Raw genomic sequence first — 14,309 nt, forward strand, 5'->3', positions numbered from 1 at the left:
TGGATGACCAAATGAATGTTCCCCAGAGCACAATGAAGCCGCTAAAAGCTTGTCTCTATCCTACAGCACTGGTGTCAAGTTGTTACCCTGGAAGAAGATGGATTTGCATCCTCCCATTGGCATGATGAAAAAGGTATCAGGATTCATCAGACCATGCAACGCCCTACCACTGCATCAACGTCCAGTGCCAATGGTCATGTGCCCATTTCAGTCATAGTTGCCCATGTCTTGGTGTTCACACTGGCACATGCATGGGTCATCGGCTGCGGAGGCGTTTGACGCACTGTGTGTTCAGGCATACTGGTACTCTGCCTGGCATTAAAGGCTGATGTTAGTTCGACTACAGTTTGCCGTCTGTCCTGTTTTACCAGCCTACAACATCTAACACCTGTAATGAGGAGTGCCTGCCCAAACACATTGCGTCTGGACATAGTTTCATCTTGCCTTCTCGATGATGATGATGATGATGATGATTATGATTGGTTTGTGGGACACTCAACTGCGCAGTCATCAGCACCTGTACAAATTCATAATTTTTACACACTCTAATTTTTATTCAGATCCAGCCACTGTCACAAATGATGATAATGATGATGATGATGATGATGATGATGATGATGAAACGATGAGGACAACACAAACACCCAGTCGACAGGCAGAGAAAACCCCCAACACAGCCGGGAATCAAACCCGGGACCTCGTGATCCAGAGGCAGCTTGGCTTCGCAATGTGTTAAAGACACTCACCACAGTGCTCCTTGAACAACTGACAGGTCATGCAGTTTCCGAAATTCTCATGCTACGCCATCACAATCTGGCCTCGGTCAAACTCAGATAGATAATGCGCCTTTCCCATTCTACAAACAATGGAGAATCCAGGATGGAATGTAACAATATAATGAAAAGCATAGTTGCTACTCACCGTATAGCGGAGATGCTGAGCCACAGAAAGGCATAATAGAAAGACTGTCAGAAAGTTAGCTTTCGGCCAACAAGGCCTTTGTCAAAAATAGACAACATTCATATTCCTAAAAACAAAGATGATGTGACTTACCAAACGAAAGCGCTGGCACGTCGATAGACACACAAACAAACACAAACATACACACAAAATTCACGCTTTCGCAACAAACTGTTGCCTCATCAGGAAAGAGGGAAGGAGAGGGAAAGACGAAAGGATGTGGGTTTTAAGGGAGAGGGTAAGGAGTCATTCCAATCCCGGGAGCGGAAAGACTTACCTTAGGGGGAAAAAAGGACAGGTATACACTCGCACACACACTCATATCCATCCGCACATACACAGACACAAGCAGACTATGTGAGATTCTTGCTGAAGAGATGTAATGGCTAGTTTAATTCCAGGCTTTGGGTGATGGAAACCAGCAACAGGAAAGTGTCAGAGGCCAGTTACTCCACTCACTGCCAGATGGAAGTTTCTGCCCATTTCTGTAGTTGACACGATTGGATTCTCAATGATAGTATCTAAAATGACTTAATCTTGGCCCCTGGCAGTTACTTTGGGATTTTTTGTTTTTTGGCAAGCGTAAAGACTATACTATTAATATTCTATACTATTAATTCATAGACAACATACACACACACACACACACACACTACTAACACAACTCACACATGACCACTGTTTCTAGCATCTGGAGCCAGTCGCCAGAGACTGTGGTCGCGCGCGCGTGTGTGTGTGTGTGTGTGTGTGTGTGTGTGTGTGTGTGTGTGTGTATTTTTGACAATGGCCTTCTTGGTTGAAAGTTAACTTTCTGTCAGTCTTTTCGTTGTGCCTTTCTGCGACTCGGCATCTCTGCTATATTGTGAGCAGCAACTATCCTTTTCATTATACTGTTACATTCTTTATATTGACAGTAGGTCAGTGGTCACAATGTTCTGGCTGATCAGGGTATCTTATCCATAGGTACATACCTGGACATTCACATCTACCATAATGATAACAACTGGCATAACTATTCTTAGACATAACAACGTTATTAAAAGCCCAGGTAAATACAATATGACATATTTAGCAGGTCAAGAGGGGGTGCAGGGGTGTTTGGACCTAATGACTGTCATTCATAAGGTGTGTGTGTGTGTGTGTGTGTGTGTGTGTGTGTACAGGGGACCAGTAGGAGACAGGTGGAATGGTGACATTATGACTATAACCACAGGCAACCTGGCCTTAACGTAAAAAGGAAAGGGTCAGATAGGATTTAATATCAATTTCATGGTACAGCACAGAAAATCTAAAACTGGATAGCTGATCATTCGCTCTGTTATCCTCCCAAATAGGAGTCCAGTGTCTTAATCAATGTGCCCCTTTGCTTGGTGAGGCTATATTATACTGTCTACTACATTGTGGTGTTCCACAGATCCCCCCCCACAGCAGAAATTTAGGATACCACTAAAATGACACTACTATCACAATCTACAACTATATAATTAGCTGCAAGATAAGATTTTCTGTATATCGAGGCATTGTGGCTGTCAGAAATAGCTATCTGACAGATTCATGCATCGCACAAGTTCCGTATGTCTACTCATACTAAAATCGAAGAGTTATAAAATTAAACAGAGAGATATTTGATAAGAAATTAAAGAAAAGACTACTCTGTACCGTTTGATACAAAAAAGTGATCATGAAAATTGGTATCCTATTATTTTTGCTGATTGGGTTTCCTCTACTACCCATAATGCTCCAAGCAAATCCGTGAAGAAAAAGTGTCACAGGTGTTTGTTAAGAAATGCTGATCAGTTGATCTATCACACTACTATAAACAGATAGGTTCCAAGAAAAAAATTAGACATGCATACCTGAGAACTTAATCTGTTGACTTAAAGAAAGCAAAATATCAAAGTGATTTCATCTGTGATTATACCCCTGAAGATAACAGTGCAGGTATTAAAAGTAATCCTAGCAGGAGAAAGCTCATTAATGAAGTACACACACTTTGGAAGCTGTCCTCTCCAAAATTTCTTGATAGCTTACCATTACACCGCATTTTCAAAATCCCAAGCTTAGTCAGAGGTCCACTGACAACTTTGCCAATAGGCACAATGCTAAGTAAAGCTTGGAAAATTATAAGCATTATTATTCCAACAGCCACTTGAGGAATCAGTACAAGCTGCATTTGAAACAATACTTCAAATTTTGTTGGGTCCGGTACCTGATAGACAATGAAAAGAGCAAGTTAATGAATTTATATACAATTACAAAGACATTGCTCAAAATGCAACAAGGTAATCCCTTTGCAAGTGCTCCCTGCTAAACCCCTAAAATATTTACAAAGTATTATATAATGTAAAAGACTTATTATGTGCACATCACATCTGGATTTTTCAACTATTTTAGTTACTAATTCATAAAAATCAGTATATAAACCTTGCACCTTATACATCAGACACATGTTTAGAATTGATACTACTGTTTTCAAAATGTAACACAGAAAAGGAAATAATCACATGAAAAACTAAAAAAAGTTATGAGGGTAAGCTTAGAATATAAAAATAGAACTGAAGTGTGAAAAACCAAGAAAGCTTCATCAAGTAAAAGTATAAAGGTACTGGGAGACTGACACACTGACCAACATTATGCATGCCTGGATAGCTCAGCTGATATAAGAACAACCAAAGAAAGGCAAGGGATCAGGTTTGAGTCAGTCAGGTCCACTGTCTTAATCTGACAGGAATTCCAAACATGAGAAAGCTTATTTATTTACATCAATGTTCATTAGAAAAATGTGATTTCAAATCCAGTATTATTTCCTTTACACAGTGATTAAGAGATGTACTTTCTTGACAATGATGTACTTTTCCTATCGTCTGATTTTCTTAAACAGTATGACTCTTGGCGTGTCTGCTTCAAGAATAGCATAGCACAAGAAATCCACAACCATGCTGTTCAGTGTAGCAGATACACAGTTTGTTAATCTGGCATTTGGAAAATACTACAAAAAGTGCTATTATTTGTTTACTGAAATTTTCAACCAATCAAAACTTCCACAGGGGAGTATTACTGAAATCCATGTAACTATAAAGTACACTGCTGGCCATGAAACTTTCTACAGGTGTGTACAAGCACTTGAAACTTGTGTTGAACAAGCACAGTCAACACATGTAGTTGCAAACTGAAATAAACTGGAAATGATTTGTAGTTTGATTCTGAAGTAAGGTCTCTCCAAATCAAAGAGTCTGTCACGAGGAAAAGCTTGAACACCACTCCTCATGCTATTATGCAGCAGCAATACCTTAATTATCTAAGCTTGTAGAGTCATTCTTCGAGTAAACTGCAAGCAGTGTAAGCAGAGAGTACATTACAAAAGCCCCAATAACACATCATGCAGATATCAAGTCACAAGACAACAAAAGTTCAAGTCTATCAGTGGCAATAAACAAGATGTCCCAACTACACATGAAGAAGAGATGACTGGCACACAGTACTCGTTGTGTGTTAAGTAATATCCAATATGTTAATCCAGCAGTGAAATAAAGTTATAGATCACTAAATGTCTGCCAGACAAGTTGGTCATCTTGGTTTTTGGAATCATCTGTAAGCTTGGAGCTGCTGTGTCACACTTATAGTCCAGTGAAACTGTCAGAAAAAAAAAGCCTGTACCTTGCAAAAGGTGGGGTAGAAGATTTTATTTTTTTAACTCCTTCATATTGTTGGAATGGTTAGAAAACCAAGTTTTGCCAACAACATTTCTCTTGGGAAAACTTTCTGCAGTCAAAAAACTTCGAAAATTTTGGACTTTTTTCAGTTCTTTCAAAATATCTCAGTTTCATTTGCTCCTATTGCTATGACGTCTATTTTCTTTTTTAAAGAGCACAAAATTCTCTACAAATTTGATTTTTTTTCTCTACATATTTGATTCCCCCCCTCCCAGTATCTAACACGCTACAGCGTGTCAAAAAATACCAATTTTTCAAATTTCGAGCAAAGTGGCAAATTACCTAATTTTTGAACACTGTTATTTCAGTTTCTATTTGTGTAGTATAAACATATTACTCATCATGTTATTCATTCGAATTTACCATCTCACTCTGCTGCAGGGCCAGGACAAACAGCATCATATTCAGTAGCTACGAACACATTCACGTCGGATTGCGTGAAGTTTATTTGTGTAACAATATGTAATACGACTGTATGCAGGTGCCGTACATTTTCTACACTTGATTGACGTTAATGATCAGTTATAAGAAAAAGTATGTAGGAATTGTTCTTTAGCGCACAAAAGCGCACTTATTCTTTGGCAGGCAGAAGGCGATTATCTGTGGTGATTGTCCACAGTGCGCTGACAGCTATTAGCACACAACAATAAGGGTCCTACAGTTTGGAGTCGCTTCCATTCAGTTGTGGTGCTGAAAATGAGTACGACTGACATGAATTTGTGATTCATTTGCGAAAAAATGAATACTGCCTCGGGCATGGATGTGTGTGATGTCATTAGGTTAGTTAGGTTTAAGTAGCTCTAAGTTCTAGGGGACTGATAACCTCAGAAGTTAAGTCCCATAGTGCTCAGAGCCATTTGAACCATTTTTTTGCGAAAAAACTGTGGTGAGTGGTGGACGCAATGTGAAAAAGAAAGGACTGAGCACACTTATCGATTGTAGTGCTAAACACAGGGAGTCTGCTCACACCCGTTTTTTGAAAACGCTCAGTAAGTGATGGTGCATGAAGCATGCTACAATAAGTACATTGATGAGAGAATGATAGCAGTTAGCCTTCAACATCCTCAGGAACCAACAGGCGTGCTACATTGGTCGCAAGAAAAAGGTCAGTTCAATTTCAAAGAGAAATGCTTCTTATGTGCAAAAGGGAATTTTGGTAACTTTTTAACCAAGCAGTTAAGATTGCCATATGCCAAACGAAATTTTGTTTACAAAGTAATGAAATTGGAAGTGCAATCGACAGTATTAGAACAGGCTAAACGACATGCTGATTAATTTGGTCAACAAGTGATAGAGCGGATTCAAAATGTAAATGATTTGGTTGCTGCAGATGGGTGGTACCACAGATTTTGCTACAGAAAGTTCTTTCACCGTGTTTCAGCTACTGGACAGAAACGAGGTTACAGACCTGCAACACAAGTAGATGAAGGCATGGAGGCTATATCTGCCTACCTGGAAACCAATACGGAAGAATATCAGTTTTCTATGGACGATCTGTTAGAGCAAATACCCACATCACCTTGTCCTGATATTCGAACTGTCAAGGCTCGCCTTTTCCAGAAATATGGTGATGATGTGGTGGTAGCTGAAACAGCTTCAAAGCCAGCAGTCGTATGTTTCAAGAATGTTGGGCACCAACTACTCAGTGAAAATTGGTACACCAAAAGAAATTCAGATCCTCAGCAAGAAAGACTACGAATCGTCAAAGCAGCTGCAAATATCATATTAGATTATATAAGATCTGTAGTGTACGATGTAAAACAGTACCCTCCCTCTGATAATTTTTTATGAGATGTAGAGTCTGTCATACCAGAATCTGTAAGATTGCTCTTTGAAACTATAATTTTGAAACACAAGCGGCCTCCCAGAAAATGGGGGAAAATATGTGTTTCTCTTGCTCATGCACTCATAAGTGCTGCGAGGCCACGTTCATTTATTTCATCACTTTTGACTGCTATTAGTGCATACTTGTACCAGAAGTTTGGCTCAAAACATCTCATCCAGGTTTTGTCTTCCCTTGGCTTTGCAGCATCTTATACGGAAGCTGCCCTATTGGAAGTGTCTTCAATCCTTCAGCTTGACAACGAAGGGACACATTTTGCCAATTTGTGTTTGATAATGCCGATTTCAATGTAAACACCCTAGATGGAACTGGTACTCTTCATGCAATAGGAGGTATAATGTGTGTTACTCCTCATGATGCATTGCTTCCTCAGAAAAATATTAAAAAGTTGAATCATCATCCCTCAGCTCAACTTGTTAGTGAAGCCAGAAAAAATGACATACAGACATTCCACAGAACACAAGTTGGAGGGCTGAAGGCTATAAAAATTGAAGATTTGGACATAATTGCTCCTGCAAAAGGTGAGATGGTCATCTCAACAGCGGAAATTACGTGGTTATATTGTAAATGGTCTCAGAATTCAGTTGTTTCAGGATGGAATGGTTACATGCAACGCTCGACGGCAGGCAAAGAATATGAACGTTCTAAAATAAAGTGTCTTCCATTTCTTAATTCATCACCAAGCCATTATGATGCCATATATACTGCTCTGATGACAGCTAGAGATGCATGTAAAAGACATAATCAGACTACATGCTTTGTCACATTTGATCAGCCGCTGTATTGGAAGGAAAGGGATATTGTGGAGATTGACCTTCCTGAATTGCATAATGTGGAGGTCCAACTTGGAGGTTTCCATTTCCTTATGTCGTTCATGGGATGTATCGGTATGATCATGGGTGGAAGTGGATTGAAGGACTTATTTGGTGTAATATTCACTGAAAACAGCGTTGAATAGATTTTGTCAGGACATGCATATTCCACGGCTGTGCGAGCGCATTTATTGTGTCACCTTGCTTTGGTCTGTCAAGTGTGGGATCACATTGAGCTAACAGAAGATGAACGTGGGATACTGAATAACTTGTCTTCTCCTTGTGGTGAGTCAGAACTGTCAGTTGGCCAGGATACCAGTGTTCTCAGGGAACAAGTCATAAAAAATTTTGTAACTGCCCTGAAAATGATTGAAAGTAAGAGACCCACAGCAAAATTATGGGTTCAGTACTAAAAGATGGTCACTCTCATGAAACAATTTATTGAAGCGGATTGATCAGGCAATTGGAAACTTCATCTTGAAAGCATGCGAAAAATGCTTCCCTACTTCCATTCAGCTGGACATTTTATGTATGCTAAAAGTGGCCACCTCTACTTACAGGATATGTTGAGACTCGAGGAAAAAATGGATTTATCAGAATATGAGAAGTTCACACCGAAAGCACATTTTACAATCCGGCGATCAGAAAAGTATTGGACAGGGGTTGCTTCTGACATGACTATAGAACAAACATTGATGAGAACCATGAAGAGTTCTGGAGGACTTACTTCTGGCCGAGGAATTACGGATAGTGTATTAACCAGATGGACATTGGGTATGATTCACATGCAGAACATTTGTGAAGAAATTGAGTCGTATTGCGAAGTGAGCGCAGTAACATCAGACCAGCATGTAGATGCAAAAAGTTGTCGCATCGAACGAGATGGCATAGACTTGCGTAAGCTGCATGATTGGTTTTCAGTGCACCCTGCCTTCCCTGAAAGTGATTTTATAACATCTATCAGCAGTGGTGTTGTCGGAACGGAGGATGTTAATTGTCATATGTGTCACGAAGAGGGGGAAAAAAGCATGAAAAGAATAGTTGGTGACAATTTCCACGATGTAAAGTTCCGTAGAAAAGATAAAGTTGTGACTCTCCTTTCTGCATTCAATTCTGTAAAAGCTGGGAGCACTAAAATTACTCCTGTTGATCCTTTAACTCTTTTCCAAAGGAAGTGTTTAATGAAACAAAGTGAAGAAGAGTTAAAAGCCTTTCTGAAATATGAACTTGCTCCTTACCCAATGTCCCTATTCTCAGAAAAAGGCATGCGAAAAGGAACAAAATCTTCATTCTACAGTGCCTTCGTTCCAGTGGAAGATGTGAAGTCAGGTGGACCGGGTAAATTTTTTGTCATTGATGGAGAGTACCTTATCCACAAAGTAATTTAGACTCGAAATGTTTGCTTCAAGTCAATAGCCCAAAGCTATGTTTCTTACCTGCAACGTCAATTTTTGATCTGAATTTGCTGTTGTATTTGATGGGTATCCATGTGAGGGAGACAAATGTAGCACAAAGAGTGCTGAGAGAATTTGTAGGTCCAAAAAACATTCTTCGATTGACGTTGTGGTTGAATAAGAGATGGTGAACCAAGTCCCTCAGGACAAGTTCTTGTACAACGAATGAAGCTAGATTCGTTTGATCACACTTCTTAAAAAGGAATTTCTGGAGTGTAGCATTGAAGTGCACCAGGTGCAAGAAGATGCTGATGTTATGATTGTAGCATCTGCCATTTCAAGAACCAAAGATTTTGGAAGTGTTGTCATTGTAGGAGATGATGTTGACCTGCTTGTGCTCATGACCGGTTTGGGGCAAGGCACTGAAAACTCATTTTTCTTAAAGCCAGGAAGGGGAAATGCGGAAGACAAGTGGTTTTCCGCTGCATCTTACAAGTTTGACAGTGAATATATTCTGTTCACTCACACTTTTAGCGGATGTGATACAACATCCGCTTTTTTGGTCAAGGAAAAATTAAGTGCTGTAATATTGTTGCGAAAAATGAACACCCAACCTCAGCGCTTTGCACGTTCAATAAACCACATGCTACCCGTGAAGAAATAATAACAGCAGGAGAACAGGTTACTATCGCATTTTATAGTGGAGGTGTCAGCAGTTCCCACACACTAGACCATTTGCGGTACCAGCTATTCGCCAAGTCTGCCACAAAAAGCAAACTGAATCTTGCACGGTTGCCACCTACACAACTGCACAACATCATTCATTGTGGACTTACCAACAAGTCCAAAGTTGGATGGGAAACTGGAAACCTCCTGAGAAATGGGGCTGGAATCACAGTGTTCACAGTCCAATGTCCGTTATAATGAGCCAAGATATAGCACCTGAAGCACTTCTTCACATTGTTTCATGCTCATGCAAGCTGAACTGTGGCGGAGCGTGCGCCTGCAGAAAAGCGGGTTTGAAATGTTCTTCAATTTGCAATAAATGTATTGGGGTCAACTGTGAAAACGTGCCAAAATTTTTATATGAAGACAGTGAAGATGATGTTATGGAGGATGTCGAGGAAACCGCTGATGAAATCAACAAACCTGCTGAGGCTGACTCGCTGTTTAAAGAAGAGGTCAATCTGGGATCAACTCTATGTACAGACCCTGAATATGTAACTCAAGGAATTTCTGGTGAAACTGAGGAACCTGGCCCATCAAAACGTTGAAGTGATGCTCATATCTGTCTCAAGTGCGCTAAAGTGCGATATTACAAGTATTACATACCCAGAACTGTCAACATTTTTTAGTAACTGACAATTCATTTTAATTGTAATAAAGCTACTTATTTTTAATGTCAACTGTGTGGCTTTTATACACAAGAATAATTACCTACCTAATTAGGTTGGCTATTGCAGCTAATAATAGTTCAGTATCCTGAGACAATTTATTTTGTTTGTGTGTGTGTGTGTGTGTGTGTGTGTGTGTGTGTGTGTGTGTGTGTGTGTGTCTTAATGATGTATTTTTATATTTATAGTTTTACAAATACCAGGGCCGAGGTGGCCCATAGTGAACTTCAGGTAGTGATGTAAGAATGACAATAGTTGGGTGCCCAGCAATCCTCATGTTGCATACAGAGAAATTGAATACCTGAAAGTGAGGTGGTAAATTCCAACATATAACATGATGTATAATGTATTTATACTACACAAACAGAAACTGAAAAAAGTGTTCAAAAATAAGCAGTCTTGCCACTATGCTCAAAATTTGAATAATTGGTATTTTTTGAGGCACTGTAGCGCCTTAGATATTGGGAGTAGAAAAAAAATGGCAAGAATCAAATTTGTAGAGAATTTTGTGCTCTTTAAAAAAGGAAATAGACGTTAAAGCGATAGGAGCAAAAAAACAGGTATTTTGAAAAAACTGAAAAAAGTCCGAAATTTTCCAAGTTTTTTGACTGCAGAAAGTTTTCCCAAGCGAAATTTTGTTGGTAAAACTCTGTTTTCTAATCTTTCCAACCATATGAACGAGTTGAAAAAATAAACTCTTCTATCCCACCTTTTGCAAGGTATATCTGCTATTTGACTGGACTATTATGGCCACAAGGTATGATGGGGTAAGAGCCAGTGATAGGCATTTGGCACAGTGAGCCTGTAAGTATCCATTGTGTTCGAAAGACTCATTGATAATCAAGTGCTGTTTGTCACAGTGCTATGATGATCAAGGACATTCTACAAAAGTTAACAGAGATGTACATTCTACTGGACAACCCCAGAGTAAGCGAGCACGTTTCTAGTTGGTATATATTCAAGCTAGTAGTTGTTTAATTTTATTAGGAATGTGTGTCATTTAATGTCAGATGAATGAGATGCCAAAACCAATGTTACCGGATTTTCCTGAAGTCTTCCTTGTTCAGTCTTACAATCATATGAAATGAGAGCACCTAAGTTCACTTTCACTTCTGTTATAGTTAGTGAGCAGTGGTGAGCTACAAAAATAAAAACTGATGCTTACTGTCTTATTTAAGTTACCTCAGTCCCATATTAAGCTAAAGAAAATAATTTCCTCCACTTAATAGACATGAAAGTACTTTATAAATTGAGTATGAGTACAGAAGACAAAAATTTGGCTGCTAGTCACATGCTAAACGAACAAAAAGTGTGGCTATTTTCTGACTCTATGATGTCTGTAAGCAAGAGGGGAAGAAAATTCAAAGATGATACTGTTATGATGATGAAATAATGTATTCATTAAATGTGTACTTATCATGCATGCAGTTTTCACTGCAGATAAGTTATTATGACACTACTCTCATTTCCCTTCCACTATGAGTTTGCTTGAGTCACCTCAGTTATGAGCTCTTGTAATCTGGTCACGAGTTACCAGCACCCCCTTCCCAAACAGCTGCTAAGATCACCAGTAACAAGCAAGCTTCATGCGAAATGCTGACTGAAGCTTCTGCCAGATATTATGTTCAACACTGTCTCCTGGAGTAGCAGCTCCTTTGCTGTTTTCCCACTGTACCTCTCCCGCATGATTTAATTTTGAACAACAAAGGACTTGCATTCAATGGAATAATAGTAGCTCAACACAATATCCGGTCTGGAGTGCCACAGGGTGTTGTTTGCAAGTCTGCCTGATAAATATCGATGGATATCTCACTTCAATGTTCCGGTAGGTATTCCAATACACAGCCCTGTGTCACCCTAGAAGTATAGCAATGCCACTAATCCATGGCTGCAGGTTCACAAGCATAAACAGTTTTGCATTACCTGCAACAGAAACAATTCTTTATTCCTCTTCCTACAGCTGCTGTAATACCATTTAAAAAATTATTTTTGTGATGAGATTTTGCGCACTACTGAATTTTGAGTGTGTTTTGTGCCAGAAGTGATCTAGGGATTACATTTTATTTCCCTGAGACAATTAACAATGAATACTGCATTTTCCACTAACAGCAGTGTACAACCTACACCAGGCAGTTACAGGTCAAGAGCTTGCCCACGGGCAGCCAGGGGAGAGGTAGGGAAGGGTATACAAACAGCTCACTTGAAGGCAGTCAGGGATTTGGGTTGTTGCCAACATGATCATATGACTTGGCACTTGCAAACACTCATGCTCACGGAGAACAGTTTGAACAGCCTGACCTATACAGTTTTCTCAGACACATTCCAATGTTTTCAGTAGTTTCAAGTGTGTACGAGAGAGTTCATAGCTGCACCATAAGCAAAAACTGAAGCCTCAAGACCATTGTACGTACATACTACTACTACTGGTAGTGGTAGTTTCATTACCTTGGCTGTAGAATAGTGCCACGTATCTATCAATACAGTCATACATTACCATCTGTTACCCAGATAATAAAATGAACTGTGTTAGTTCCACACAATTCTACTTATTATATTATGAACAGTGTTCTAAAGATTTCTAATGCTAAAGTAACTATGTTCATTACTTTCACCTCCTCACATTTCCACTTTGCTGTCTCTAATACCAGAGACTGCCATTTTCTATCTAATTTCATAAAACCTAACCAAAAAGCAACTACCTCAAGCAATACTTAACAAACAAGTGAGCTAGATTATTTGATATAACTACAATTAAATTTTTAATTCATACTACAAGCTTAATTAGTTACAAACCAGGTCACCTCTGGAGCGATCTACAGCCTTTAATCTCTGTGCGAATACTTTCCCAATGCTATATTGCAAGAGATGTGCAAGAGCATTTGTTGTTTGAATGGGCAGAAGGGGATACATAAGATTGAAGGAGATGGAGGAACATCTTGAAGAAAGTGTGTCCAGCACTTGTGCAATACTCATTATAATAATTTGTAAGCGTATTGTTATGTTGGAGAGAAACTTCTGTATTGAAGAAAGTCTCCATAAAAAATAATAATTTATCTCTCTGATTCCTGACAATACCCCAATTTTTTAACCAATAATATGAATCTTGCCATTAACTGTTACATCCAAATGACAAAGGATCATTATTATGAGTGAAACATCTTTAGATATTGCAAAAGTTACCACACCTCCTGCAGAAAGAATTGTCAATCATCATTTCTTCTTAGGTTCTGTAAGAATTCAAGGAATTACTCATGAAAAATGTAACAAACTGAATGAATTCTATATAAATCTGATGAGACATTTTATTTGCTGTTTCCTCGTTAAAGAATTTGATGATTTATTAACACAGAGAGAGGAAATAATTGTAGTCTTACATGTTCAACCAGCCTGATTTGACTCTTGCAGAATATACAGGATCTGCAACAACTTTATAAATCAACCAAGTTCAAGTTTTTCCAAGACAAATTCTATTTAGCCAAGAAAACTTGGGAAACAAGTCAAAGTAAACCAATAAAAACTTTGCCAGCTTACATCTCAATCCTTTTATATTAATTTATGGGCACTATTGATGCTCCATGAACATGAACACTAGACTGAGAAATTTATAACATTAAGTTACAGCATCATGCCCAAATAAAACGTCATCTTTTCTGTATTGTTGCTGGGGCACTGCATCTTTTTGGCATAATTAAAAGACAAGTCTTGTCTAAGTGGATTGATGGGCAGAACTTAAGGATGAAAGTCACTTTCACATTATGTGTCGCTACCAAATAAACTAGCTTGATGAAACTTGGACCACAGAAAGAACTGCTATAGCGTAGCACAGAAGGTAACAGAATGAAACATGCAACGAGATGAACAGGAATGACGCTTTTATTCAAAGACAATAATTATCCTGAAGTCATTGTGATTTATGATGGTTGTCTGGACATTACAAAGGGCTGGACATACTTCTTAATGGAGTGTACCTCACTAAAGCCCAGATTTCTAAGTAAAACACATCATTTTTTTCCACACTTTGAGGAATAAGCAGAAAGGCTATACTTCATAAGACACACTTAGATAAGCAGTTTTAACTATGTCTGTCTGGGCTTTTTCTGCTTATTTTGCAATTAAATGTTTCTGCTTATTTATTTTATCATTTTTAATAAAAAGAGCATATTTCACTGAAAACTGTCATTTTTAAAATGCTT

The 14,309-nt window shown here is 38.8% G+C and overlaps 1 protein-coding gene across 1 annotated transcript in view; it reads right to left on the reverse strand.

The window, feature by feature from the left end:
* LOC124555880 overlaps window positions 1–14,309 on the reverse strand; it is a 244,877-nt gene that overhangs the window by 52,816 nt on the left and 177,752 nt on the right. Inside the window, exon 22 of the mRNA XM_047129941.1 lies at window positions 2,992–3,169. Within this exon, the coding sequence (XP_046985897.1) occupies window positions 2,992–3,169 (178 nt within the window). The remainder of the gene's footprint in view (window positions 1–2,991; window positions 3,170–14,309) is intronic.

Source organism: Schistocerca americana, chromosome X (genome assembly GCF_021461395.2).
Source record: "Schistocerca americana isolate TAMUIC-IGC-003095 chromosome X, iqSchAmer2.1, whole genome shotgun sequence".
Lineage (NCBI taxonomy): Eukaryota > Metazoa > Arthropoda > Insecta > Orthoptera > Acrididae > Schistocerca > Schistocerca americana.